Source organism: Heteronotia binoei, chromosome 1 (assembly GCF_032191835.1).
Source record: "Heteronotia binoei isolate CCM8104 ecotype False Entrance Well chromosome 1, APGP_CSIRO_Hbin_v1, whole genome shotgun sequence".
NCBI lineage: Eukaryota > Metazoa > Chordata > Lepidosauria > Squamata > Gekkonidae > Heteronotia > Heteronotia binoei.
The window spans coordinates 8,272,632-8,298,073 of record NC_083223.1 but is presented as its reverse complement, the minus strand read 5'-3'; the positions used below and the strand labels follow the sequence as shown (position 1 = coordinate 8,298,073).

At 46.4% G+C, this 25,442-nt stretch overlaps 1 protein-coding gene across 1 annotated transcript in view; it reads left to right on the top strand.

Annotated features, from left to right (window-relative positions):
- VPS54 (VPS54 subunit of GARP complex) overlaps nt 1-25,442 on the top strand; it is a 96,896-nt gene that overhangs the window by 41,198 nt on the left and 30,256 nt on the right. Inside the window, exons 8-14 of the mRNA XM_060230608.1 lie at nt 3,524-3,650; nt 5,404-5,511; nt 8,213-8,268; nt 13,032-13,128; nt 15,726-16,057; nt 19,456-19,585; nt 20,396-20,577. Of these exons, the coding sequence (XP_060086591.1) occupies nt 3,524-3,650; nt 5,404-5,511; nt 8,213-8,268; nt 13,032-13,128; nt 15,726-16,057; nt 19,456-19,585; nt 20,396-20,577 (1,032 nt within the window). The remainder of the gene's footprint in view (nt 1-3,523; nt 3,651-5,403; nt 5,512-8,212; nt 8,269-13,031; nt 13,129-15,725; nt 16,058-19,455; nt 19,586-20,395; nt 20,578-25,442) is intronic.

Genomic DNA, 25,442 nt, shown 5'->3' with positions numbered 1-25,442 from the left:
CAGCATCCCATCTCACAAAGCAGCCAACCAGTTTCTCTGGATGGCCCACAGCAGGGCAGAGAGGCTGAGGCCTTCCCCTGATGCTACCTCCTGGCTCTAGGATTCAGAGGCTTAATACCTCTGAATGTGTAGGTTCCCCTCAGTCACTCCGTAGCCATCGATAGATTTATCCTCCACGAATCTGTCTAATCCCCTTTTCAGTGTTTATTCCCATGTCTATCACTACATCCTCCGGCAGCAGATTTTACATTTTCATCACTCTGTGTTATTTCTTGTTAATTCACCGTGATCTCTCTTAGACGTGCAGGGGTGAAATTCTAGCAGGAGCTCCTTTGCATATTAGGCCACACACCCTCTGATGTAGCCAGTCCTCCGAAAGCTTACAAAAAAGAGCATTTCTTGTTAATTCACCGTGATCTCTCTTAGACGTGCAGGGGTGAAATTCTAGCAGGAGCTCCTTTGCATATTAGGCCACACACCCTCTGATGTAGCCAGTCCTCCGAAAGCTTACAAAAAAGAGCCTTGTAGGAGGGGAACCAGTTTGGTGTAGTTCGGTTAAGTGCACGGATTCTTATCTGGGAGAACCGGGTTTGATTCCCCACTTCTCCACTTGCACCTGCTGGAATGGCCTCGGTTGAGCCATAGCTCTGGCAGAGGTTGTCCTTGAAAGGGCAGCTGCTGCTGTCAGAGCCCTCTCAGCCCCACCACAAGAGAGCCTGTTTGGTGTAGTGGTTAAGAGTGCGGGCTCTTATCTGGGAGAACCGGGTTTAATTCCCCTCTCCTCCACTCGCACCTGCTAGCATGGCCTTGGGTCAGCCATAGCTCTGGCAGAGGTTGTCCTTGAAAGGGCAGCTTCTGTGAGAGCCCTCTCAGCCCCACCCACCTCACAGGGTGTCTGTTGTGGGGGGGAGAAGATATAGGAGATTGTGAGCCGCTCTGAGACTCTGATTCAGAGAGAAGGGCGGGGTATAAATCTGCAGTCCTCTTCTTCTTTCCTCCCTCCCTACAAGGTTTCCTGAGCTCCGCTTTCTGGGCTGTATTTCACAGCTCTTTTTCTGTTTCTTCAGCACCGTAGCTCTGCACCCCATCTCTAAGTTTGGCTGTTCTTTTACTCCCAGGTCTCTCCGCAGCCAGTTTGGTGTAGTGGTTAAGTGCGCGGACTCTTATCTGGGAGAACCGGGTTCGATTCCCCACTTCTCCACTTGCACCTGCTGGAATGGCCTTGGGTCAACCATAGCTCTGGCAGAGGTTGTCCTTGAAAGGGCAGCTGCTGTGAGAGCCCTCTCAGCCCCACCCACCACACAGGGTGTCTGTTGCGGGGGAGGGAGGGAAAGGAGATTGTGAGCCGCTCTGGGACTCTGATTCAGGGAGAAGGGCGGGGTATAAATCTGCAATTCTTCTTCTTCTTCTTGTAAGGTCTTGGAGGATTAGCTGCGTCAGGGGTGTGTGCCCTAATATGCAAAGGAGCTCCTGGTAGAATTCCACCCCTGTAGACGTGCCAACCTTCAGGTATTACAGTTCATCTCCAGACTGCACGGATGAGTTCCTCTGGAGAAAACGGCTGCTTTGTGGGGAAGGGGGCTACAATGCCATGAAGCCCCCTGCCCCCTCCCCAAGCCCCGCCCTCCTCGGTCTTCAGCCTCCAAATCTTCAGGGATTTCCCCACCTGGAGTTGGCAACCTTAGAAGAAGAGGACCCTTAGAAATCCTGGCTGCATGAATACTAAGTTGTAAGCAAACTGAGACAATAGGATAGCGTTGCTACCAGGGCTTTTTTTGAAGCAGGAACTCCTTTGCCTATTAGGCCACACACCCCTGATGTAGCCAGTCCTCCAGGAGCTTCCAGTAGGCCCTGTACAAAGAGCCCTGTAAGCTCTTGGAGGATTGGCTACAGGGGTGGAATTCTAGCAGGAGCTCCTTTGCCTATGAGGCCACACACCCCTGATGTAGCCAGTCCTCCTGGAGCTTCCAGTAGGCCCTGTACGAAGAGCCCTATAAGCTCTTGGAGGATTGGCTACAGGGGTGGAATTCTAGCAGGAACTCCTTTGCGTATTAGGCCACACACCCCTGATGTAGCCAGACCTCCTGGAGCTTCCAGTAGGCCCTGTAAGAAGAACCCTGTAAGCTCTTGGAGGATTGGCTACAGGGGTGGAATTTTAGCAGGAGCTCCTTTGCCTATTAGGCCACACACCCCTGATGTAGCCAATCCTCTTGGAGCTTACAGTAAGCTCTGTACTAAGAGCCCTGTAAGCTCTTGGAGGATTGGCTACATCGGGAGGTGGGGGGGGGTGGCCTAATATGCAAAGGAGTTCTTGCTACAAAGACAAGCCCTTGTTGCTATGTATATAGCACAGAAGTCAAGGCATCTTAAAAACCAACCTAGACTTTGTGTTATATTAATGACGTAACACGATTGTGGGTTTTCTTTCTGTACCGATTTAAACATTATTTTACGTTGAATTGTTATTGTATAGTTGTTATAATAGCCCATTATCGCAGTTATTTAGTATGATATTTAAATCGTCTTACATCAATAATATAAAACAAAGTCTAGACTTTTTTTGGTATTTTACATTTTTATAGTTGTTATTGTATAGTTGTTATAATAGGCCATTATCACAGTTATTTAGTATGATATTTAAATCGTCTTACATCAATAATATAAAACAAAGTCTAGACTTTTTTTGGTATTTTACATTTTTATAGTTGTTATTGTATAGTTGTTATAATAGGCCATTATCACAGTTATTTAGTATGATATTTAAATCGTCTTACATCAGTAATATAAAACAAAGTCTAGACTTTTTTGGTATTTTACATTTTTATAGTTATTGTATAGTTGTTATAATAGCCCATTATCACAGTTATTTAGTATGACATTTAAATCGTCTTACATCAATAATATAAAACAAAGTCTAGACATTTTTTTGGTATTTTACATTTTTATAGTTGTTATTGTATAGTTGTTATAATAGCCCATTATCGCAGTTATTTAGTATGATATTTACATCGTCTTCCATCATTAATATAAAACAAAGTCTAGGGGTTTTGGGGTTTTTTGGGTATTTTACATTTTTGTGAAGTAGGATTGTTGATACAATGAAAAAAAATTAAATTGTTTTTCCGTGAACTTGTCAGCCATGTTGGGATTTTCACAGAGCGACAATGGAGAGGCTATCTTATCTTGGAGGACAATGTCCCATATTCTGCGAAACCACTGCGTTTGTTGTTTTTAACCTCCACATAGTGGCTGGAGATCTCCTGGGATTACGGATGATCTCCACGTGATAGAGATCCGTTCACCTGGAGAAAATGGCTGCTTTGGAAGGTGGAGTTTATTGGCATCGTATCCCCCGTCAAAGCCCCTCCCCTCCCCAAGCCCCGCCCTTCCTAAACTCCACCCCCCAAAGTCTCCAAGTATTTCCCAATCTAACATACATCTTTCTAGAGGTTAAGCAAACTCTTCACTTCTGCCTCCCCTTTATTATTGAACTTTTGCGTTTCTCTGCTTTTTTTGCTACTAGGCACCTTGGGTCACAACTCTGTGAATTGGAAAAACTGATAGACAAAATGATGATTGCAGAGTTCGCGACCTACGCTCGCAGCGACTTGAACAGGCCTCTGGAGGACGAGTGTCAGATTCTCGAAGAGGTACTGTATTCCACACTTCAAAGACTTGTTTAATGGCAAGAGCTGTCCCCTGCCGTCCTAAACATAATCGTAGTATTTCTGCAGCTAGGGCTTTCTCTCTAGATCAGAAACCCACATAAATATCACGGTTTCTGATTTTTGGTTTGGAATAAAAGTACTAACCTGAATTAATGTTTCACGCTAAAAAGAAAATGGAAGGAAAAACAGAGAGAGGGAGAGAAGGACGAGGCGTTCTGTTCAATGCTTCTGTTTGAGAGCCAGTTTGGTGTAGCGGTTAAGTGTGCAGATTCTTACCTGGGAGAACCGGGTTTGTTTCCCCACTCCTCCACTTGCACCTGCTGGAACAGCCATGGGTCAGCTATAGCTCTCGCAGAGCTGTCCTTGAAAGGGAAGCCTCTGTCAGAGCTCTCTCAGCCTCACCCACCTCACAGGAAGTCTGTTGGTGTGGAGGGTGGGGAGGTAAAGGAGATTGTGACCGCTTTGAGACTCTGCGATTCAGAGTATAGGGCGGGCAGGATTTAAATCCAATTTCTTCTTTTTCTTCTTTCCAGTCCTCCAGCTAGCAGTTCTGAAGATTGTTGAACCATTTTTTTAAATTTTAATAATAGAACAAAGTCGGAGTCCAGGGGCACCTTTAAGACCAACAAAGTTTTATTGAGAACATAAACTTTCATGTGCATGCACACTTCATCAGATGATGAAATGGGGTACAGTGAGCTGTGCTACATATATAGCTCGTAGGTAGGGTTAAGACTGCAAAATGGTACAAGGTTAGAATCCAGTGGCAAAATAGTGAAATTAACAAACTGAAAGAGTAACAGTTTGGGCTGAATAGAATAAGCGGTGTGGGAAAACAGCAAAAGGCAATGAACATGTCAGAATCGGAGAATGATGGTGAGAATTGCAGTAAATGCGGAACCTGTTGATTACTCTGTTTCTCCTCAAGCAGGTGGCGCATGGTCCAGCCCTGCGAGAGGCAAAATCGCCTCTTGCAAGGTGGGAGCTGGCAGCAGCCGCTTGGAAAAAGCGGGTGGCGCGCATTCTAGCCCTGCGAGAGGCAAAATCTTCTCTTGCAAGGTGGGAGCTGGTGGCACCCTCTCTTTTCAAGCAGAGCCCCAGAAGACTGTTGGGGGCACGGCTTCCCCACCAAGCCCGCTGGCTGGTGTCAGGGGGAGCCCCGAAAACTGGGGGAGCTCTCACTGGCACCTGGGGACTGGCGTCCCTATATTTCGTACTTAGAGGTGGTGGGTGTCTTTGCCATTCCGATTAAATTCACTGCCACAGGAGGTGGCGGCGGCTACAAGCATAGACAGTTTCAAGAGGAGATTGGATAAGCATATGGCAGGGGTGGCCAACGGTAGCTCTCCAGATGTTTTTTGCCTACAACTCCCATCAGCCCCAGCCAGCATGGCCAGTGGCTGGGGCTGATGGGAGTTGTAGGCAAAAAAACACCTGGAGAGCTACCGTTGGCCACCCCTGGCATATGGAGCAGAGGTCCATCAGTGGCTGTTAGCCACAGGGTATAGATGGAACTCTCTGTCTGGGGCAAGTGATGCTCTGTATTCTGGGTGCTTGGGGGGCCACAGTGGGAGGGCTTCTAGTGTCCTGGCCCCACTGATGGACCTCCTGATGGCACCTGGGGTTTTTTGGCCACTGTGTGACACGGAATGTTGGACTGGATGAGCCACTGGCCTGATACAACATGGTTTTTCTTATGTTCTTAACTTTCATGCATTCTTTTGTTTCGGAATAGGACAGGCTTGTATCGCTGGTGTTTGGACTCCTAAAACAAAGGAAACTGAACTTTTTTGAGATATACGGTGACGAAATCATTATTACAGCAAAGAACATAATTAAGCAGGTAATCTTTTTTTTCCTGGGAATTCTTTTTCCTAGCACAAACGTAACTCCGATCCTTTCAGTATACACTTGTCAGTCATTTTCCAGATTCTTCATAGCTTTTCCTTCTCACTCTTGAATTCCAGAGAGCCGTAAAAATCAATATGCTGTTGGTTTATCATACTGTTCTGAATGGGTTATTGACTGGAGAAGTAAGCTAATTAGATGTTTTTTTTTTGCCAAAGGCCTGTGTAGAACACCTTTATAAGTTGCAAATAATGTATTCTCTTTCATATATAGTAGGAAATCGCTTATACGTTCCCCAGAGGGTACTTAGATCTGCATCTCAAAATCTACTAACAATCCCTGGGCTGAAGGAGGCCAAATTAAAAACCACTAGAGAAAGGGCCTTCTCAGTAGCAGCCCCCCACTGGTGGAATCAACTACCAGAGGAAGCGAGGGCCTTGCGCGACCAGCCGCTCTATTCCGGCTGGCTTTCAACTGACGCTGAGCCCGTATCGTAGGGAAATTGAAAAAACACCGTCGCCATTGAAATTGAAATTATATGACATCCAAGGGACTAGCGCCAAATTATTTTGACTGTTTTAATTATCAAATGTGCAATTTTATAATATGGATGGATTTTAATGGTTTGTCGTGGTTTTATGCGGTGAGCCGCCCTGGGCCTGCCTCGGCAGGGAGGGCGGGATAGAAATGTTCCCCAGAGAGCACTGCGTTCCAGCTCACAAAATCTTTTGGAAATCCCTGGGCCTAAGGAGGCCAAATTAAAAACAACCAGGGAGCAGGCCTTCTTTATAAAGGCACCCCAATGGTGGAATCAGCTACCGGAAGAGGTGCGGGCCCTACGGGATCTTAATCAATTCCGTAGGGCTTGCAAAACCGCCCTCTTCCGACTAGCCTTTTAAGATGAAACCTAGGAATTAACATCAGCCATTTTGTATAAACTGCGATTGTTGCACCATTGTACTGTTTTTTAGATTAATAATTTTAATGTTAACTTATATACTGTATTTAATTACCCTGTTTATTGATTGTATTATTTTGTTTTATTGTTATACCATGATATTTTATATCATGCCTTGTAAGCCACCCTGAGCCTGCCTTGGCGGGGAGGGTGGGGTATAAATAAAAACTTATTATTATTATTATTGTTGTTGTTGTTGTTGTTATTGTTGTTATTATTATTATTAAATCAAATAAATAAATAAATAATAAGCTAGGTGTTTAAATGTCCATTATGTTTCTCTCTGTTGCCCAGGGCAAATTTTTTTACCATCCTTTTGTGTGAGAAATTTAAACTGGCCATAAAATACTAGCAGGATTGGGGAAGGGGGGGCACGTTGGGGCGGAACACAGGATACCCAGCGACGAGGGGAAAAGTTAATGCGTTCTTCAGCACTGTTTATTATTTCGTTTAAACGCCTGCATGTTGCACTTGTAGCTAGGATGGCCATCTTTCTGGCGGGGCCTAGGGATCCCCTAGAATTACAGCTTATCACCAGACTTCAGAGATCAGCTCCCCCGGCGAAAATGCTCATCTTAATACCCCCAGCTTTATCCATCTGCTCACCAGCTGGGCGGAGAGCTACAAAAGCTTTTTTGTGTTTTCGGAAGGTGTTATCTAGAACAGTGGTCTCCAACCTTTTTGGCACCAGGGGCTGGACCTAGGACTGACCAACCCACTGTGGCTCCAGGGCCCGCAGGGTGGAGGCACCGAATTTGGCCCCCCCCCCCGCCCCCTGCTGCACCGTGAAGCCTCGCCGCTCCACCCCTTTGTGGTGCCTCCTCCTCCTCCCTCCATTTATGGGGAGCGAGGGGAGGCAGCGAGGCTGCGTGGGCCACGGGGGGGGGGGGGCGAGGCTCCAGTTAGGAACAGGCCGCGGCCTGGTACCGGTCCGCGGCCCCGGGGTTGAGGACCTCTGATCTAGAACACCTCAAAATAAAACCATTATCGAGAAAAAGTCGGTTTCCCTTGTCTTTCAAGCATCTGCTTCTTGAAGAGCTAGATTCAAGTCCGGTACCACCGTAGAGACCAGCCAGATTTTCAGTTTTTGACAGTCAGGGGAGCTTTGAGTCTCGAAAATTTGTAAACTCCTCCCCCAATCTCTCTGGTTTCTAAAAATGCTACTGGACTAAAATCTAGCTGTCCTGCTGGTGTTCGCCAACCTTTTTGAGCCTGCCAGCGCCGTTGGAATTTTGAGAGAAGGTGGCGAGGGACCCCCCCCCCAAAAAAAATGGCTGCCACAGGAAGATGGAGCCAAACAAACATGTCTGCTGAAAGAGCCAAACAGAACACCCCCCCTCCTGTCACCTCCAGGGAAGGAAAACCTGAAAGGGGAATGGACCACGTACTTGACTAAAGAAAACCCAGGTGCTTACCAGCCTCCGGATCCTCCTGTGGCCAGCTGTCACTGCAGCTGCAAAAACCCCATTTTTATTTGAACGAGGGCAGCCAGTAACAAGCCTTATAGTGGCACCACCTACTTTCTGAGAAGCTTATCAGGCACCAAGGGGAGCACCAGTAGTGGAAAGATCTTGGCAAACTCTAGTCTGAGACATAAACAGCCCTGCGTGTTATATGTAAATAGATTTACAGCACTCATATAAATATTGCTGTCCTACAGCATTATAGTACTCAGGTTTTGGAAGAGCTACATTTCTGAGGGGGAGAAAGCTGACACCCTTTTCTATTGTTTTTACAGTGTGTGATTAACACGGTATCAGAGATCGAAGAAATAGACACGGAAGTGGTGGTTAAGTAAGTATATATCTGAAGCTTTGCATTGGTTTGGTGGGGAATTCAATAGATGCTTTTATTTTGCTTTTTTTAAATACGTAAATAACAAAGACCTGTGTGTAGAACATTGCCGTTGTGTGCTTTCCCGTTTCGTGCCCTTTGCACAATGTCTGAAATAAAACAAACCAGGCGGGGCCACAAAACTCACCAGGGTGGGGATCCTGGGCTGATTCACCGCGTTTGCTGCCCTCAGACTCCTTAGCAGCCACTGCTGAGCCTGGTGTGCCCCCCTCTCCCACCCGGGCTCTCTGGTCCAGCGTGGATCCCGGGTTGCTTCACTGCTGCAGCTTCTTTTTTAAGATTTCAGATTTTTCTTTAAACTTTGGAGGTTGCCCAAGTTTGTAGAAAAATCTGTTTAGTCAGGGCTTTTTTTGTAGCAGGAACTCCTTTGCACGTTAGGCCACACCCCTCTTATGTAGCCAATCCTCCTGGAGCTTACAGGGCTCTTCATACGGGTCCTACTACAAGCTGTTGGAGGATTGGCTGCGTCAGGGGTGTGCGGCCTAATATGCAAAGGAGTTCCTGCTACAAAAAAAGCGCTCTGTGTTTAGTGCAAGTGTGACCCCACTCTGATGATTTAGGTATCCTCAGATAGGGGGCGGACTTGGAAAATAGTATATAGCAGGGGCAGCCAACGGTAGTTCTCCAGATGTTTTTGCCTACAACTCCCATCAGCCCAAGCCAGCATGGCCAATGGCTGGGGCTGATGGGAGTTGTAGGCAAAAAAACATCTGGAGAGCTACCGTTGGCCACCCCTGAATACTATATAGATAGCATTGTTTTCTAATGATACCTGGTGTCTGACATATTGGGGGGGGGTGTATAATAGGGAAAAAAGAATGGTGAAGAGGGTGACTGCAATTTTATTTTTATTTAAGTTTTATTTATGGTAAAATGAGTTTACAACTCAAATCTCGTCCCTGTTTTTTTACAACCTTATACATTTTTGCAACTAAATAAGTTCTGTTGGAATGGATGGGAACAAACTGAGCATGTGGCGTAATATGCAGAGGAGCTCCTGCTAGAATTCCACCCCTGACCATTCATATTCTGTACAGGTAGTTAATTCAGATGGTTAGAATTAAGACGTTCTCTGTTGCCTGCTGGGAGAACTGAAAAGTGGAAGCTTCGGCTGTTTCTAATTTGTAGCTAATGGACAATTAATTTAGTTGTTGAAAGCGTATTACGTTTAATCTGAAACATCGGACGTGGCCGTCTTGCTATAATTCTCCTGATGGACTAATTATATATTAGTCTGCTTACTTCTCCAGATACTGTTTTTAGTCAGTAATGGATGTAACTGTTTTTTGCTGTTGATCTTCATTTATAATTGCAGAATTGTCTCTGGGCACTACAGGGTGGTGGGTTGAGGTGGAACTCAGTATCATTTTAGCCTCTGTGCACTATCAGGAAAAAAATAATACTCCAATGAATCTTACTTATATTTGTCACCCTTGTGGGCTGTAAATTTTTTTTTAGCAGCGTGGCGCAGAGTGGTAAAGCTGCAGTACTACAGCCCTAAGCTCTGCTCATGACCTGAGTTTGATCCCAGCGGAAGCTGGGTTCAGGTAGCTGGCTCGAGGTTGACTCAGCCTTCCATCCTTCTGAGGTCGGTAAAATGAGTCCCCAGCTTGCTGGGGGGGAAGCGTAGATGACTGGGGAAGGCAATGGCAAACCACCCCGTACAAAAGTCTGCCGTGAAAACGTTGTGAAAGCAACGTCACCCCAGAGTCAGAAATGACTGGTGCTTGCACAAGGGACTACCTTTACCTTTTACCCAAGAGCCCCATGGCGCAGAGTGTTAAAGCTGCAGTACTGCAGTCCTAAGCTCTGCTCACGATCTGAGTTCGATCCCAGCGGAAGCTGTGTTCAGGTAACTGGCTCCAGGTTGACTCAGCCTCCCATCCTTCCGAGGTCGGTAAAATGAGGACCCAGCTTGCTGGCGGGAAAGCGTAGATGACTGGGGAAGGCAATGTCAAACCACCCTGTACAAAAGTCTGCCGTGAAAACGTATAAGCAACGTCACCCCAGAGTCGAAAACGACTGGTGCTTGCACAGGGGACTACCTTTTCCTTTACTTTAAGAATACCTAAACCCTCACTGCAGTTAACTGTCATTAAAGCCTTTAACTTTTTAGCCCTCAACTGGCGGATTCCATTTTCATGGTGTTTTAAATACCGAATAAATAGGATCCAGAACCTGAGATCCAGTTTGATCCCAGAGAGGTTTGAAGTTTTGTGCCGGGGTGGCCAAACTGCAGCTCTCATACGCATATCGTGTGGCTCCCAGAGCTCAAGGAGGAACTTAACGCAGGCTCACAAGTTAGCATGCTTAGCACAGGAACTCCGCCTCTGAGTGCTGACTCATAGGTAGGCTACTATTTCTGCTGTGTGTGAAATTGGGAAGAAGGAGAAACAGGCAAACTTGTAAGCTCTTCCCCTCCACCACAGATGTCGCCCAGAGACCTGCAGCGGGGAAAGGGAGCGCAGCAGCCAAAGGAGCCACTGGAAGGAGGAACAGAATTAAAAACGGCAGCACAGAGTTCCCCCTTAGTTTCATAGCTCTTGTAGGAGATATATTTACTGTATTTACCTTGGTGTCAAGGCAAAGAGAGATGTCCCAAGGCGAAGACAGAGGTCCTTTGCTTGGGTCGCTGCAGCCCAGGAAGGGAAATCCCCCTGCCAGTTTTTGACGACGCGCCGCTGACAGCGTCGGGCAGGGTCAACAGCCTGGGGGTGCTATTGGAGCCTTCTCTGACGATGGAGGCTCAGATAGCAGCCACTGCCAAGTCCGCTTTTTTCCACCTTAGGCGGGCGAGGCAGTTGGCCCCCTTCCTGGAACGCGACGACCTAGCAACAGTGATTCATGCTACGGTCACCTCGAGGTTGGACTACTGTAATGCCCTCTACATGGGGCTACCCTTGTGCCGGACCCGGAAACTGCAGTTAGTGCAGAACGCTGCTGCCCGGCTGCTATTAGGGCTCCCAAGATGGGAGCACATTCGGCCGGGGCTCCGGGATCTGCACTGGCTGCCGGTAATATTCCGAGTCCAGTACAAGGTGTTGGTCATTACCTTTAAAGCCCTATATGGCCTAGGACCTGCCTACCTTAGGGACCGTCTCTCCCCACATGCTCCCCAGAGAGTACTACGTTCGGGTTCACAAAACCTGCTGGTAGTCCCCGGGCCAAAGGAGGCCCGTCTAAAATCCACCAGGGATCGGGCCTTCTCAATAGCGGCACCTTATTGGTGGAACCAGCTGCCGGAGGAGGTGCGGGCCCTGCGGGACCTAGGGCAGTTCCGCAGGGCCTGTAAGACAGCCCTCTTCCGGCAGGCCTATAACATCTAACTGACAATGAGAACATCTTTTGGATGGAACAAAATGCTTTTACAGACCGCTGGTTTTATTTTATCTTGTTTAGTTATACTTGTTTTATTAATTATGGTTTTAATTGTACTTGTGAATGTTTTAAATTGAATTATACGAATTATTATGTTGTGAGCCGCCCTGAGACACTTCGGTGAGAAGGGCGGGATATAAGTCTAAATATAAATAAATAAATAAATAAATATAGATGCATAGGGACGGTGGCTCAGTGGCAGAGCATCTGCTTGGTAAGCAGAAGGTGCCAGGTTCAATCCCTGGCATCTCCAACTAAAAAGGGTGCAGGCAAGTAGGCGTGAAAAACCTCAGCTGGAGACCCTGGAGAGCCGCTGCCAGTCTGAGTAGACACTACTGACTTTGATGGACCCAGGGTCTGATTCAGTAGAAGGCAGCTTCATCTGTTCAAATGGTGGTCAGTGATTTATATGGTATATGTGTGTTTCCTTCTCCCACTGGTGCCAAAAAATAATTCACTAACCTTTCCCTATGCTATAGAACAGGGGTGGCCAATGGTAGCTCTCCAGATGTTTTTTTGCCTACAACTCCCAACAGCCCCAGCCAGCATGGCCAATGGCTGGGGCAGATGGGAGTTGTAGGCAGAGCTACCATTGGCCACCCCTGCTATAGAACAAAGCAGTAGACAAGTGTAACTTTAAGACCAACTAAATTTTATTCAGAATGTGAGCTTTTGTATGCTCTTAAGCAGACTTCATCAGATAAATGGGAATGGACGCAGCAATTCTTAATATAAGTGTGCAGTGTGGAATCATGGGAATGTTTTTAGCAAATTAAAAGAATCACAAATAGGATCTTTCCCTATGCTGGTCTTTTGGGGACTGTTATTCCCAGCTTTTGTTTTTTAAAAAGTCTCCTCCTAGCATGGTCGTGTTGCAAAGTGTATGCAGACACATTTATCTTTCTATGGAAAGAAAGCGTTAAGAGTTTTAATAAAGACAAGTGTATAAGATTGGTTCATGCCTTCAGCTCTCAAACGTCTGACATTTATTCTGTGTGGCTCTTACGTTAAGGAAGCTTGGCCACCCCTGTTCTATGCAAAACCAGATGTCAGTTCTGTTGAAAAATTTATGAATCAGGCAAATAAATTTCATTTTTATTATTTTTTTTCTCAACCACCCATATAATATTATAAATCCATGGTGTGATTCAAGTTGCTCTCATTCATTAGCACTGTGGCATAATCAGGTCGTTCTTAATTAACCCATTTTAAAGACAGGGAAAGCAGAGGCTTAAGAAGTACCTCACATGTGGAGACTACAGCTTGAAGCAGAGGTGGCATTGAACATATTAGTGGTAATAACCCTCTCATGGAATTCTCCATAGACTGGCCGATCAAATGAGAATGATGAATTTCCCACAGTGGTTTGACCTCCTGAAGAATATTTTTTCCAGCTTCATCCTCTTCCTCAAGAGAATCAAGGTAAGAAAACGTTCCGTGAATCGTCTCCGCTAGAGCGGTCAAAGACCGGCACTCGTTTCTGCTAACGTTCCTTTACGATAGCACTGTGAAGGAGCCGTAGCCTGACATTTGGCCGTTAAATTTCAAACTGCATCATGAGGGACTGGCAGAACAGTCCTGCAGTTTAGCTCAAGGGTGGCCAAACTGTGGCTCAGGCTTTCATACATATTGTGTGGCTCTTGAAGCCTCCACCGCCCCATCAGCCAGCTTCAAGAAGGCCCTTTAAATCATTTCTCCAAGCCAGTCAGTGACTTTGAGAATTCATTTAAAGTTGCTTTCTTTCCACCTCTCTCCCCCATATATTTCCTTCCTTCCTTCCTACTTCCTTCCTCCCTCCCTCCCCATATATTTCCTTCCTTCCTTCCTAACTTCCTCCCTCCCTTCCTCCCTCCCCATCTTCCTTCTTTCCTCCCCATCTTCCTCCCTCCCTTCCTCCCTCCCTCCCCATCTTCCTTCCTTCCTTCCTTCCTTCCTTCCTCCCTCCCCATCTTCCTTTCTTCCTCCCTCCCTCCCCATCTTCCTCCCTCCCTCCCTCCCCATCTTTCTTCCTTCCTCCCTCCCTCCCCATCTTCCTTCCTTCCTTCCTTCCTTCCTTCCTTCCTTCCTTCCTTCCTTCCTTCCTTCCTTCCTTCCTCCCTCCCTCCCTCCCTCCCTCCCCATCTTCCTTTCTTCCTCCCTCCCTCCCCATCTTCCTCCCTCCCTCCCTCCCCATCTTTCTTCCTTCCTCCCTCCCTCCCCATCTTCCTTCCTTCCTTCCTTCCTTCCTTCCTTCCTTCCTTCCTTCCTTCCTTCCTTCCTTCCTTCCTTCCTTCCTTCCTTCCTTCCTTCCTCCCTCCCTCCCTCCCTCCCCATCTTCCTTTCTTCCTCCCTCCCTCCCCATCTTCCTCCCTCCCTCCCTCCCCATCTTTCTTCCTTCCTCCCTCCCTCCCCATCTTCCTTCCTTCCTCCCTCCCTCCCTCCCCATCTTCCTTTCTTCCTCCCTCCCCCTCTTCCTTCCTTCCTTCCTCCCCCTCTTCCTTCCTCCCTCCCTCCCCATCTTCCTTCCTTCCTTCCTCCCTCCCTCCCCATCTTCCTTTCTTCCTCCCTCCCCCTCTTCCTTCCTTCCTTCCTTCCTTCCTTCCTTCCTTCCTTCCTTCCTTCCTTCCTTCCTTCCTTCCTTCCTTCCTTCCTTCCTTCCTTCCTTCCTTCCCCTCTTCCTTCCTCCCTTCCTCCCCAATTTCTTCTTTCCTCCCTCCCTCCCTCCCCATCTTCCTTCCTTCCTCCCTCCTCCCCATCTTCCTTCCTCCCTCCCCATTTTCCTTCCTTCCTTTCTTCCTCCCTCCCTCCCCAATTTCCTTCTTTCCTCCCTCCCTCCCCATCTTTCTTCCTTCCTTCCTTCCTTCCTTCCTTCCTTCCTTCCTTCCTTCCTTCCTTCCTCCTTCCCTCCCTCCCTCCCTCCCTCCCCATCTTCCTTCCTTCCTCCCTCCCTCCCCAATTTCCTTCCTTCCTCCCTCCCTCCCCATCTTCCTTCCTTTCTTCCTCCCTCCCTCCCCATCTTCCTTCCTCCCTCCCTCCCCATCTTCCTTTCTTCCTCCCTCCCTCCCCAATTTCCTTCTTTCCTCCCTCCCTCCCCATCTTCCTTTCTTCCTCCCTCCCTCGCTCCCTGTCTTGCATCTCTCAAACATCAGAAGTTTATTCTACGTGGCTTTTACATTAAGCAAGTTTGGCCACCCCGGTCTAGCCATTACGACACATTCGTTTATAGCATTAACGTTTACATAATTTTTGAAAGGAATGTTACTTGAAAAATCAGTATGTGGCAGTAATTTATTAAAATGCATTGATTATTTTCTGTGATACCAGTTACAATGTATGTGTTAAAAAAAATTTCTGGCTTAATTTTGCTGAATAGTTTTTGTGACTGGTTCGCCTTCAGAGTCAGCGAATTCTATCCAAGTTTTTATTATTGTCTTAAGAGTAAAAAACCAAACCTGATAGGTTTACTTGTGTCGGTTTGTGGCTATCTGAGCACTGGGAAAGAATGAGATATATCGATAGTGGGGCACTGCTCTGATGAATGGTGTGAAATTGGTGGATGCAAATTTGGAGTACAGGCTCTGCAATATTTTAAATCAGAGATATTCTTTTTTAAAAAAACACACACACACAGTTTTTATTAAATGTCTTTTCAGATAACTGTAATGTGTAATCATAGAGCAATTCAGCAATATCTCCATATACATTATTGTGATCAGAGGTAATTAATACATATATTTGCAAATAAAAGTTAACGCAACTAAAGTTCTTGTAAATATTTTTGATCTACCAAAATGTTTCGTACTTCTTCATACTTGTGGTGGTATTTATACGGTCTTCCGTAGTTCACTTTACTTATCATTCTTATCAGTATCATAACCGTAAAGATGTTACAATTTCAGGTGTTGCTTTTTTGAAAAATAAGGTAATCCAGAATTGGGTACCGGACAGTATAAAAGTCAGAATTTTCTAATTCAGGGTAATGCAGGGTAATGCAAGGTAACGGGCCTCTTTTTTTAAAAGCAAGCTGTCTTTTATCCTAGGCCACGCTAAATGTTATCCGCAGTGTCGTTCTCTTGGTTCTAGACAAGAACCAAAGGAGCAAAGGGCTGGAAGAAGCCCCGGTGCAGAAGAACTCGCCGAAAGAAAGCGCCACGGACACAGAAGTGGCTTACCTGACCCACGAGGGGATGTTCATCAGCGACGCCTTCAGCGGGAGAGACCTCCCGCCCACGACAGCCTCTCCCGGAAACGTTTGCCCAGACAGCGACCCCAGCAGCAGCGATTCTGTCTCTGAGCCGGAATGCGCCACAGATTCTTCGTCCAGCAAGGAACAGACTTTGTCGGGTGTCACCCCTGCTGGCATCGAGACCATGTATTTATTCCCTTATTTATTATTTTCTATTTTACACTTGCTAGACCAGGGGAGGCCAAACTGTGGCTCTTCCACACATAATGTGTGGCTCTTGAAGCCCCCACTGCCCTGTTGACCCGGCTTAGAGGAGACATTTGTCTCTTTAAATCACTTCTCCAAGCCAAGCTAGCTTGCAGCTTGGAGAATGCATTTAAGGTTAAAGTTGCTTTCTTTCCGCCTCTCCCTCCTTCGTATTTGCTTCCCTCCCTCCTTGTCTTGCGGCTCTCAGACATCTGACGTCTATTCTATGTGGCTCTCACGTTAAGCAAGTTTGGCCGCCCCTGAGGTAGGCTGAACGCTTTCCCAACTGCAGAGCCGAGTGAGTGATTTGGGAAAATTCCGTTCTCTGACCCATTTTGTGACCATGCAACAAGTTTAATAGAGACACTAGACCATCTGATATTATTTTGCCATCAGTGGATCAATCCGAGATCCTTCTGGATTACCCCCGTTCTCCAAGGGTATCCGATAGAACCTTGGGTGATAACCCCATTATTGGCAGATACGACCCCTGAAATAACGCGCTCTGTGGCAAAATACCTGCTGGTAGCGCTTTCCTTGAAACATTCCTGAAACCAATCCTCATCAATATTATGCACTATAAATTTATAATAAAATTTTAAATTCCAAGGGGTTTTATGAATTTAATAACAAATTTTTGATTTTTAAACTGTTGTGGGATTTTGTTTCTGCAAATTTGCCTCTGTGTGCAGTTTTTATTCAGTGTCCTGTTTATTATGCTGAGCGGGAAGACCATTGGTCAAAGAAGCTAACCAATATGGGAAAGGATTATTTTCTATTTATAAACCCTTCTACCCCCACCTCCCAAGAAGGGGCTCCGGGCAGATAACAACATATAAAACCTGTGGTCGAGAAATACAGTCAATTACAAGTTAAAACATCTGATAAAATTAATTAAAATACCAGGATGGTGACAAGAGTTGGGGGGAAAAAATCCTATATGTGGCCCCCAGTGTTCCCTCTAGGCTGAGTTAGCGTGAGCTAGCTCACAGATTTTTAGCCTCCGGCTCGCACATTTTTGTCTTCGCTCAGGAAGGATGGCCCCAGAGCACACTCCCGGATGCAGCAGCTCACAACTGTAATGCCAGAAGCTCACAACTTTCGTGCCAGTAGCTCGCAAAGTAGAATTTCCGCTCGCAAGACTCTGCAGCTTAGAGGCAACGTTGGTGGCCCCATAACTTGCCCAGGACTAGGGTTGTTAGGTCTGGGTTAGGAGATTTGGGGGGCCGGAGCAAAAGGAAGGCTAAAAAGGTTAAAAAAGGTTAAAAACGGATAAAAGGAAGTACTTCTTCACCCAAAGGGTGATTAACATGTGGAATTCACTGCCACAGGAGGTGGTGGCGGCCACAAGTATAGCCACCTTCAAGAAGGGTTTAGATAAATATATGGAGCACAGGTCCATCAGTGGCTATTAGCCACAGTGTGTGTGTATATATAAAATTTTTTGCCACTGTGTGACACAGAGTGTTGGACTTGATGGGCCGTTGGCCTGATCCAACATGGCTTCTCTTATGTTCTTATGTGACACAGAGTGTTGACTTGATGGGCCGTTGGCCTGATCCAACAAGGCTTCTCTTATGTTCTTATGTGACACAGAGTGTTGGACTTGATGGGCCGTTGGCCTGATCCAACAGGGCTTCTCTTATGTTCTTATGTGACACAGAGTGTTGGACTTGATGGGCCATTGGCCTGATCCAACATGGTTTCTCTTATGTTCTTATGTGACACAGAGTGTTGGACTTGATGGGCCATGGGCCTGATCCAACATGGCTTCGTCTTATGTTCTTATGTGACACAGAGTGTTGGACTTGATGGGCCGTTGGCCTGATCCAACATGGCTTCTCTTATGTTCTTATGTGACACAGAGTGTTGGACTTGATGGGCCGTTGGCCTGATCCAACATGGCTTCTCTTATGTTCTTAAGGCAGGGTCTGGGGAGGGACCTCATTGGTGTATAATGCCGCAGAGTCCATCTTCCGATCTCTGTAACCTGGGGACCAGTTGTAAAATCCGGAGATTCCCAACCATCGCTTGGAGACTTGTGCAAAGACAGAAAACACAAGGGGTAAACATCAGTCTATTGAAACGTCACCATCGGTAGATACAGATAATGAAACAGAATTGGGGGTCGCAATTCAGATACAAGCCGGGCTTTTTTTGTAGCAGGAGCTCCTTTGCATATTCGGCCACTCTCCCCTGATGTAGCCAATCCTCCAAGAGCTTACAGGGCTCTTCGTACTGGGCCTGCTGTAAGCTCATGGAGGATTGGCTACATCGGGGGGGGAGTGGCCTAATAGGCAAAGGAGCTCCTGCTACAAAAAACGCCCTGGATACAAGCAATAAGAAACCAGTGTCGCAATTCAAGACACATTCTTCAACAATAAACGTGAACCCAGCAAGAGACTCCCCTGTGCTCCTTCATATAATTGTGTCCAAAAGTCCAAAGAGAAGGCAGAGGACATCCAAGAGAGATTTCTACAACCGATAAGCCCTTCCCGGGTACGCAAGACATTTCAGAACAATTCTTCATCACTTGCAGGCTTTCCACACTACTCTAGGCTCAGCTCACGCCTCACATGGAATCTTGAGGTTCTCAAGATATGAGCTGCGCCTAGAGTTCTGTGAAAACTGGGCTGTAGAAAGGAAGGTCTGCATAGAGGTGTAAGTGAATCCTGTCTTCTCCTGGGATGATGGGTGGTCTCAGCACAGGGGTGGTCAAACTGTGGCTCCTTCCTTCCTGTCTTGCAGCTCTCAAATTTTGGTTTTCAGTCTCCCTCCCTCCCTCCCTCCCTCCCTCCCTCCTCCCTTCCTTCCTTCCTTCCTTCCTTCCTTCCTTCCTTCCTTCCTTCCTTCCTTCCTTCCTTCCTGTCTTGCAGCTCTCAAATTTTGGTTTTCAGTCTCCCTCCCTCCCTCCCTCCCTCCCTCCCTCCCTTCCTCCCTTCCTTCCTTCCTTCCTTCCTTCCTTCCTTCCTTCCTTCCTTCCTTCCTTCCTTCCTTCCTTCTTCCTCCCTCCCTCCCTCCCTCCCTCCCTCCCTCCCTGTCTTGCAGCTCTCAAATTTTGGTTTTCAGTCTCCCTCCCTCCCTCCCTCCTTTCCTTCCTTCCTTCCTTCCTTCCTTCCTTCCTTCCTTCCTTCCTTCCTTCCTTCCTTCCTTCCTTCCTTCCTTCCTTCCTTCCTTCCTTCCTCCCTCCCTCCCTCCCTCGCAGCTGATGTTCATGTCTCGTGGCTCTCGGACATCTGACGTTTATTCTATGTGGCTCTTACGTTAAGCAACTTCAGCCATCCCTGTCTCAGCAGATATAAGTTAAAAACAGAAGCCTTTTTTTGTGCGTCTTTCAGGATCGGGGAGGACATGAAACTGTCCGAACTGGAACTGGTTAGACTAGCGAATAACATCCAAGAGCTTCTGTACAGCGCTTCCGATATTTGCCACGATCGTTCAGTCAAATTTCTCATGGCAAGAGCAAAAGTAAGTCCCACACTTAAAGGCCTGTTGAGCGCCTAATCTCTAGAGTGGGAGTGTCAAACTCATTTTTTATTAGGGCTGGATTTGACATAAATGAGACTTCGTTGGGCCGGGCCATGTATGTACCTATTTAAGATTATGTAGCGAAGATATAAAGTTTTTAAAGGATACAGACAAACACAACTAAAGATTTTTTATAAATGTGTGTAACTAATTTTTTAAAAAACTTAAAACATTAGCACTCATTCGTCTTAAAGGTGCTTTCTGTGTATCTCTCCCATGGGATCCAGGGAATTGGGCAAAGGAAGCTCTGGCTCTTTCCTTCCTTCCCCAGGGGACCAGGAGGGGGAGGAGCCTCAGCCAATGGAGAAAATAGAGGTTTTGCACTGTAGCGCTAATGTGTTGAAATTAAATCAGAAGAGTTTCCGGCTCAATATTAGGAAGAATTTCCTTACTGTTAGAGCGATTCCTCAGTGGAACAGGTTTCCTCAGGAGGTGGCGGGCTCTCCTTCCTCGTTTAAAAACAAACAGAGGCTAGATGGCCATCTGACAGTGATGAAGATCCTGTGAATTTAGGGGGAGGTGTTTGTGAGTTTCTTGCATTGTGCAGGGGGTTGGACTAGATGACTAGTTGGTCCCTTCCAACTATGATTCTAAATCGCATGTTACCCAACTTCATGTGCCCCCACAGTAATCAGGGTTCCCGGGGTGTTACCCCATAGCCCCTCCATATCAAGAGACGCAGTGATAAGAAAGTCCCCCTTTTTTAAGTGATTGAGACTGCTTTTTCATCATTTCGCCCTTTCCCTTTAGGATGGCTTCCTGGAGAAACTGAACTCTACCGAGTTCGTGGCTCTTTCCCGACTGATGGAGACTTTCATCCTGGACACGGAGCAGGTCTGCGGGAGGAAGAGCACGTCCCTGCGTGGCGCCCTTCAGAGCCAAGCGAACAAATTTGTAAATCGATTCCACGAGGAGAGGAAAACAAAACTCAGGTATCATTCTGCAGGGCGTGTTATGACACAAGGCAGGTTTTGTTATCTTCCCTTCTGATAAGTAAAACTGATCGTAAATCGTTTTGGGGCAAAGATTGCACATTTGAGCAATGCTTTTGTGCCTTGAGAGGATGTGTTTTTGTTTAGGTTGAAGTTCTGTGTTTTGCGTTTTATGCAACAGGACAAATGTGGCTAAACTTGCTTAATGTAAGAACCACCTAGAATAAAACATCAGGTGTTTGAGACCCGCAAGATATGAACGTCAGATGTCTGAGAGGAAGGAAGGAGGGAAGGAAGGAAGGAGGAAAGAAAGGAAAACAAATAGATGGGGGAAGGGGAGGGGGAAACAAAGCAACTTTCAATGCATTCTCCAAGCCACTGGCTGGCTTGGCTTGGAGATGTGATTTAAAGAGAGAAAAGCCTTCTCCAAGCTGGCCAATGGGGCGGTGGGGGCTTGGAGAGCCACACCATATGTGTGAAAGAGCCACGTGTGACTCCCGAGCCACAGTTTGGCCACCTCTGGAATAGAACATGTCCAAAAGGCATGCTTAAAGTCCGCATGTGGATTTCTGTGACAATGAGACAGCCATCATTAGCAATTTCATGTGTTAGTTTCAATTGGTATGATGTTCGAGGCCGCTGCTACATCTGCGTTTTCTCTTAGATTCGCTGCTTTTAGATAACAGGTTTGACCCCAGATACGTTTCCATTGTTGCTTAGAAACTGCTTGGCAGAACAGTTTTCTGCCCGTAATTATCTGCCCTTAAGTACGGGAGTCTTGAAAGCCTATCATTTTCTCGGTGCCCTTTAGCTAGCGGAGCTTTCGCTAGATGGTTGTGGTGTTTTCTAATGTACGGTGCTGTGTTTTACTGGGGCCAGTCTGTTAGTCTGCTAGACTCAAAAGATCTGGATTCTCAACAACTCCGTCTGAAGCCCAAGTTCACACATGTGGGGTTGGCCATACATGCGGGGGGACACTTAAAATGTTAGCTGTGTTGGTGTTGCAAAACGGAGGAATATTCAGCAGCCTCCAGTATGGTTTAGTGATAGACAAAACCAAGAACTACAAGGAACAACAACTGGATAAAGAAAACCAAAAACTACCAAGTGATGGCTGCAGCGAATTCCGCATTTTCCTCATTCTCTATGTAAAGTAGAATCATAGAGTTGGAAGGGACCTCTAGGGTCATCTAGTCCAACCCCCTGCACAATGCAGGAAACTCACAAACACTTCCCCTACATTCACAGGATCTTCATTGCTGTCAGATGGCCATCTAGCCTCTGTTTAAAAACCTCCAAATAAAGGAGAGCCCACCACCTCCCGAGAAAGCCTGTTCCACTGAGGAACCGCTCTAACGGTCAGGAAGTTCTTGCTAATATTGAGCAGGAAACTCTTCGGATTTAATTTCAACTCATTGTTTCTGGTCCTACCTTCTGGGCCACAGAAAACAATTCCACACCCTCCTCTATATGAGAGCCCTTCAGGTACGTGAAGAAGGTGATGATATCACCTCTCAGCCGCCGCCTCTCCAGGCTGAACATGCCCAGCTCCTTCAACCTTTCCTCATAGGACTTGGTCTCCAGACCCCTCACCATCTTCGTCGCCCTCCTCTGGACCCGTTCCAGCTTGTCGATATCCTGTGAAGTAGCATTTCCTTTTGTCCCAAATAACTTTGCTTAATTTCAGGTTTAGTTTTGGGATAACCCAAGGCAATTAGGCTACAGATCATCTAAGTTCCTTCAGATTTTCACTTACTTCTGAAAGTCTTTTGCCAGTGGAGCGCTCTTGAGAATTTGCCTGCCACTAGCTAATCAACAAACAAAGGAGACCTGAGGGTAATTATGTAGCTGTAAAATACAAGGAAAACCCCGGGGTAACAAAAGACTTAAATATTTAACAGCACTCTAAAGTATATGACATCTGTAATTGAGAACAATATGTAAAATAACAAAGCCCACTCAAACAAGGAACCAATTCTGCTAACAAGTAATACAACAAATCTGACATCAGGAATTAGAGAACTGAGAAACCTGTGGGGGAACACTTAACCTTCCAAAGCATTCAATGGAAGCAGCTGTTTTACTGCAAAGGCGCTTCCAAGAACAGAATGGAGAGAGAAATTGCTGAATTACAAATTATTATGAAACTTGGAACAAACACCTCCCCAGGACTGAACAGGGATATTGGTTTTTGATCTCATTACAGATGCTAAACCCACTCTCACTGAGTAAGTTATACACCCACAGTATTCCAATGTATTTCTCTTTTAGAATACATTGTATTCTAAATAGTGTATCAGAATGATTTTTTTGTATTGGCATACTCAAAATAGGAATATTGGCTGTTTATCCCATTACATATACAGAACCCATCTCCCACTAATTTTAATGTATTTTTCTCCTATGGCAAACTATATGTTAAAACTACATGTTAAAAGGTAAATTAGTTGGATGGGAAATCTGAGATATAAATAGCTTCCTTTTGACCCAGGCTTAATACAACATAGTCATTAACAGACACGCTCACATTTTGACATACTACTGTTTTATTGCTTTTGCATGCTCACGCTACTCAGATCAAAGGTTTGCTCAATTTGTTAATTTTACTATTCTTTTTTTTTTATTTATTTATTTGGGATTTATATCCCGCCCTTCCCACAAGTGGCTCAGGGTGGCTTCCAACAATTAATCAAACATAAAATTTAAACAGTTTTAAGTATAAAACAATTAGATACTTAAACATTTAAAACCTTAAAAACCAGTACATTTCAATTTGATAAAAACAATTAAACCTTAAAAACCAGTAACATTACATTTCATATAAACAGATGGCTGGCCAGTTACATCAAGTTTTCATCCCAGCTAGGTGTAAGCTAGCCGGAAGAGGGTTGTCTTACAGGCCCTGCGGAACTGAACCAAGTCCCGCAGGGCCCTCACCTCTTCCGGCAGCTGATTCCACCATGTGGGGGCCATAACGGAGAAAGCCCTTTCTCTGGTGACTTTCAAGCGGGCTTCTATTCTGTCATTGAATCTTAAATAATTTTTTTTTACCATTTTGCATTCTAAACCACTCCCTTCCAGATAATTTTACTTTACTGTCATTGGTTCTTAAATTTGTACCATTTTGCATTCTGAGCCACTGACTACCAGCTATGTGTGGCTTTGCTCACTGTACCGGATTCCTCGTCTGATGAAGCGTGCTTAGAGATCACGCAAAAGCTTACGTTCTGAATAAAACTAAGTTGGTCTTAAAGGTGACACTTGACTCCTATTTTGTTGTACTACTTCAGACCAACACGGCTTCCCACTTGGATCTAAGTAATACAACAAACAGTGTAATACAGTGCAGTAATCAGTACAAAAGCAGGTTGCGCTTAGAAAGGAAAGGTCCCCTGTGCAAGCACCAGTCGTTTCAAACTCTGGGATGACGTTGCTTTCACAATGTTTTCACAGCAGACTTTTTACGGGGTGGTTTGTCATTGCCTTCCCCAGTCATTTACACTTCCCCCCCCAGCAAGCTGGGTCCTCATTTGACCGACCTCGGAAGGATGGAAGGCTGAGTCAACCTGGAGCCGGCTACCTGAACCCAGCTTCTGTCGGGATCGAACGCAGGTCATGAGCAGAGCTTAAGACTGCAGCTTTACCACTCTGTGCCACGGGGCTCTAGGTTGCTCTTAACAAATAGATAAATATCAAGCCAGTCCAAAAGTTTGGTTCAGCCAACAGTATTCTTCTCTGGCCACTTCAGACTTGACCACTTTAAGGAAGCAAAGGATTATATTTCAATCCAAAGGAAGGCAATAGACGTCCCAACAGTTAGAATATACCATATTTTTCGCTCCATAAGACGCACTTTTCCCCCCCAAAAAAGTGGGGGGAAAAGTGTGTGCGTCTTATGGAGCGAAGGTACGTACCTTCCTCCTGGGGGGGGCGATCCGCTGCCTCCGCCTCTAATCCCGGCGCTTCCCACGCGCCTGCCTGCCTGGCTCCAGCTCTGACGCTTACAGCAAGCGCCAGGATCGCTCCCTCCGCCCTCTGATCCCAGCGCTTGCTTTAAGCATCAGAGCTGAAGCCATGCAGGCAGGCACGGAGAAAGCCCGCCGCCCCCTCCACAGCCGGCGCTCGCAAAGCGCTGGTTTTGCAGAGGGGGCGGGTGCTTCCTCCGTGCCTCTCTGCCTGGCTTCAGCTGATGCTTAAAGCAAGCGCTGGGATCGGAGGGCGTTGGGAGCGATCCTGGCGCTTGCTGTAAGCATCAGCAGAAGCCAGGCAGGCAGGCATGGAGGAAGCACCCGCCCCCTCCGCAAACCCAGCGCTTCGCGAGTGCCGGCTGCAGAGGGGGCGGCGTGCTTCCCCCGCGCCTGCGTGCCTGGCTGGGAGACAAGCGGCGAGATCGCTCCCTGCGAAGTGCTGGGTTTGCGGTGGGGGCGGAGGGAGCGATCTCGCCGCTTGTCTCCCAGCCAGGCACCTGCGTCTAATGGTCCGGAGCGTCTAATGTACCGAAAAATACGGTATATATTTTTTCCCCTTTTGGAATGTAGTGAGTATACGACACCAGTTTCTCGGGGAGGAAGACATTAGGGTAGAATGAAAAAATTGTGAGTTTGATTTGTTGCAGTTTCAGGCACGGGGACATTGCTGTGAGATTTATGCAAAGGCTACTCAAAACCGGATATTATCGATCACCAGTACAGCTCTGCTTCTTTAAGGTGGTTAAGTCTGAAGTGGCCAGAGAAGAATACTGTTGGTTGAACCACACTCTTGGACTGACTGGATACTTATCTATTTGTTAAGAGCAACCTGCTTTTGTACTGATTACTGCACTGTGTTACACTGCTTGTAGTATTACTTGTTAGTAGAATTTTTCC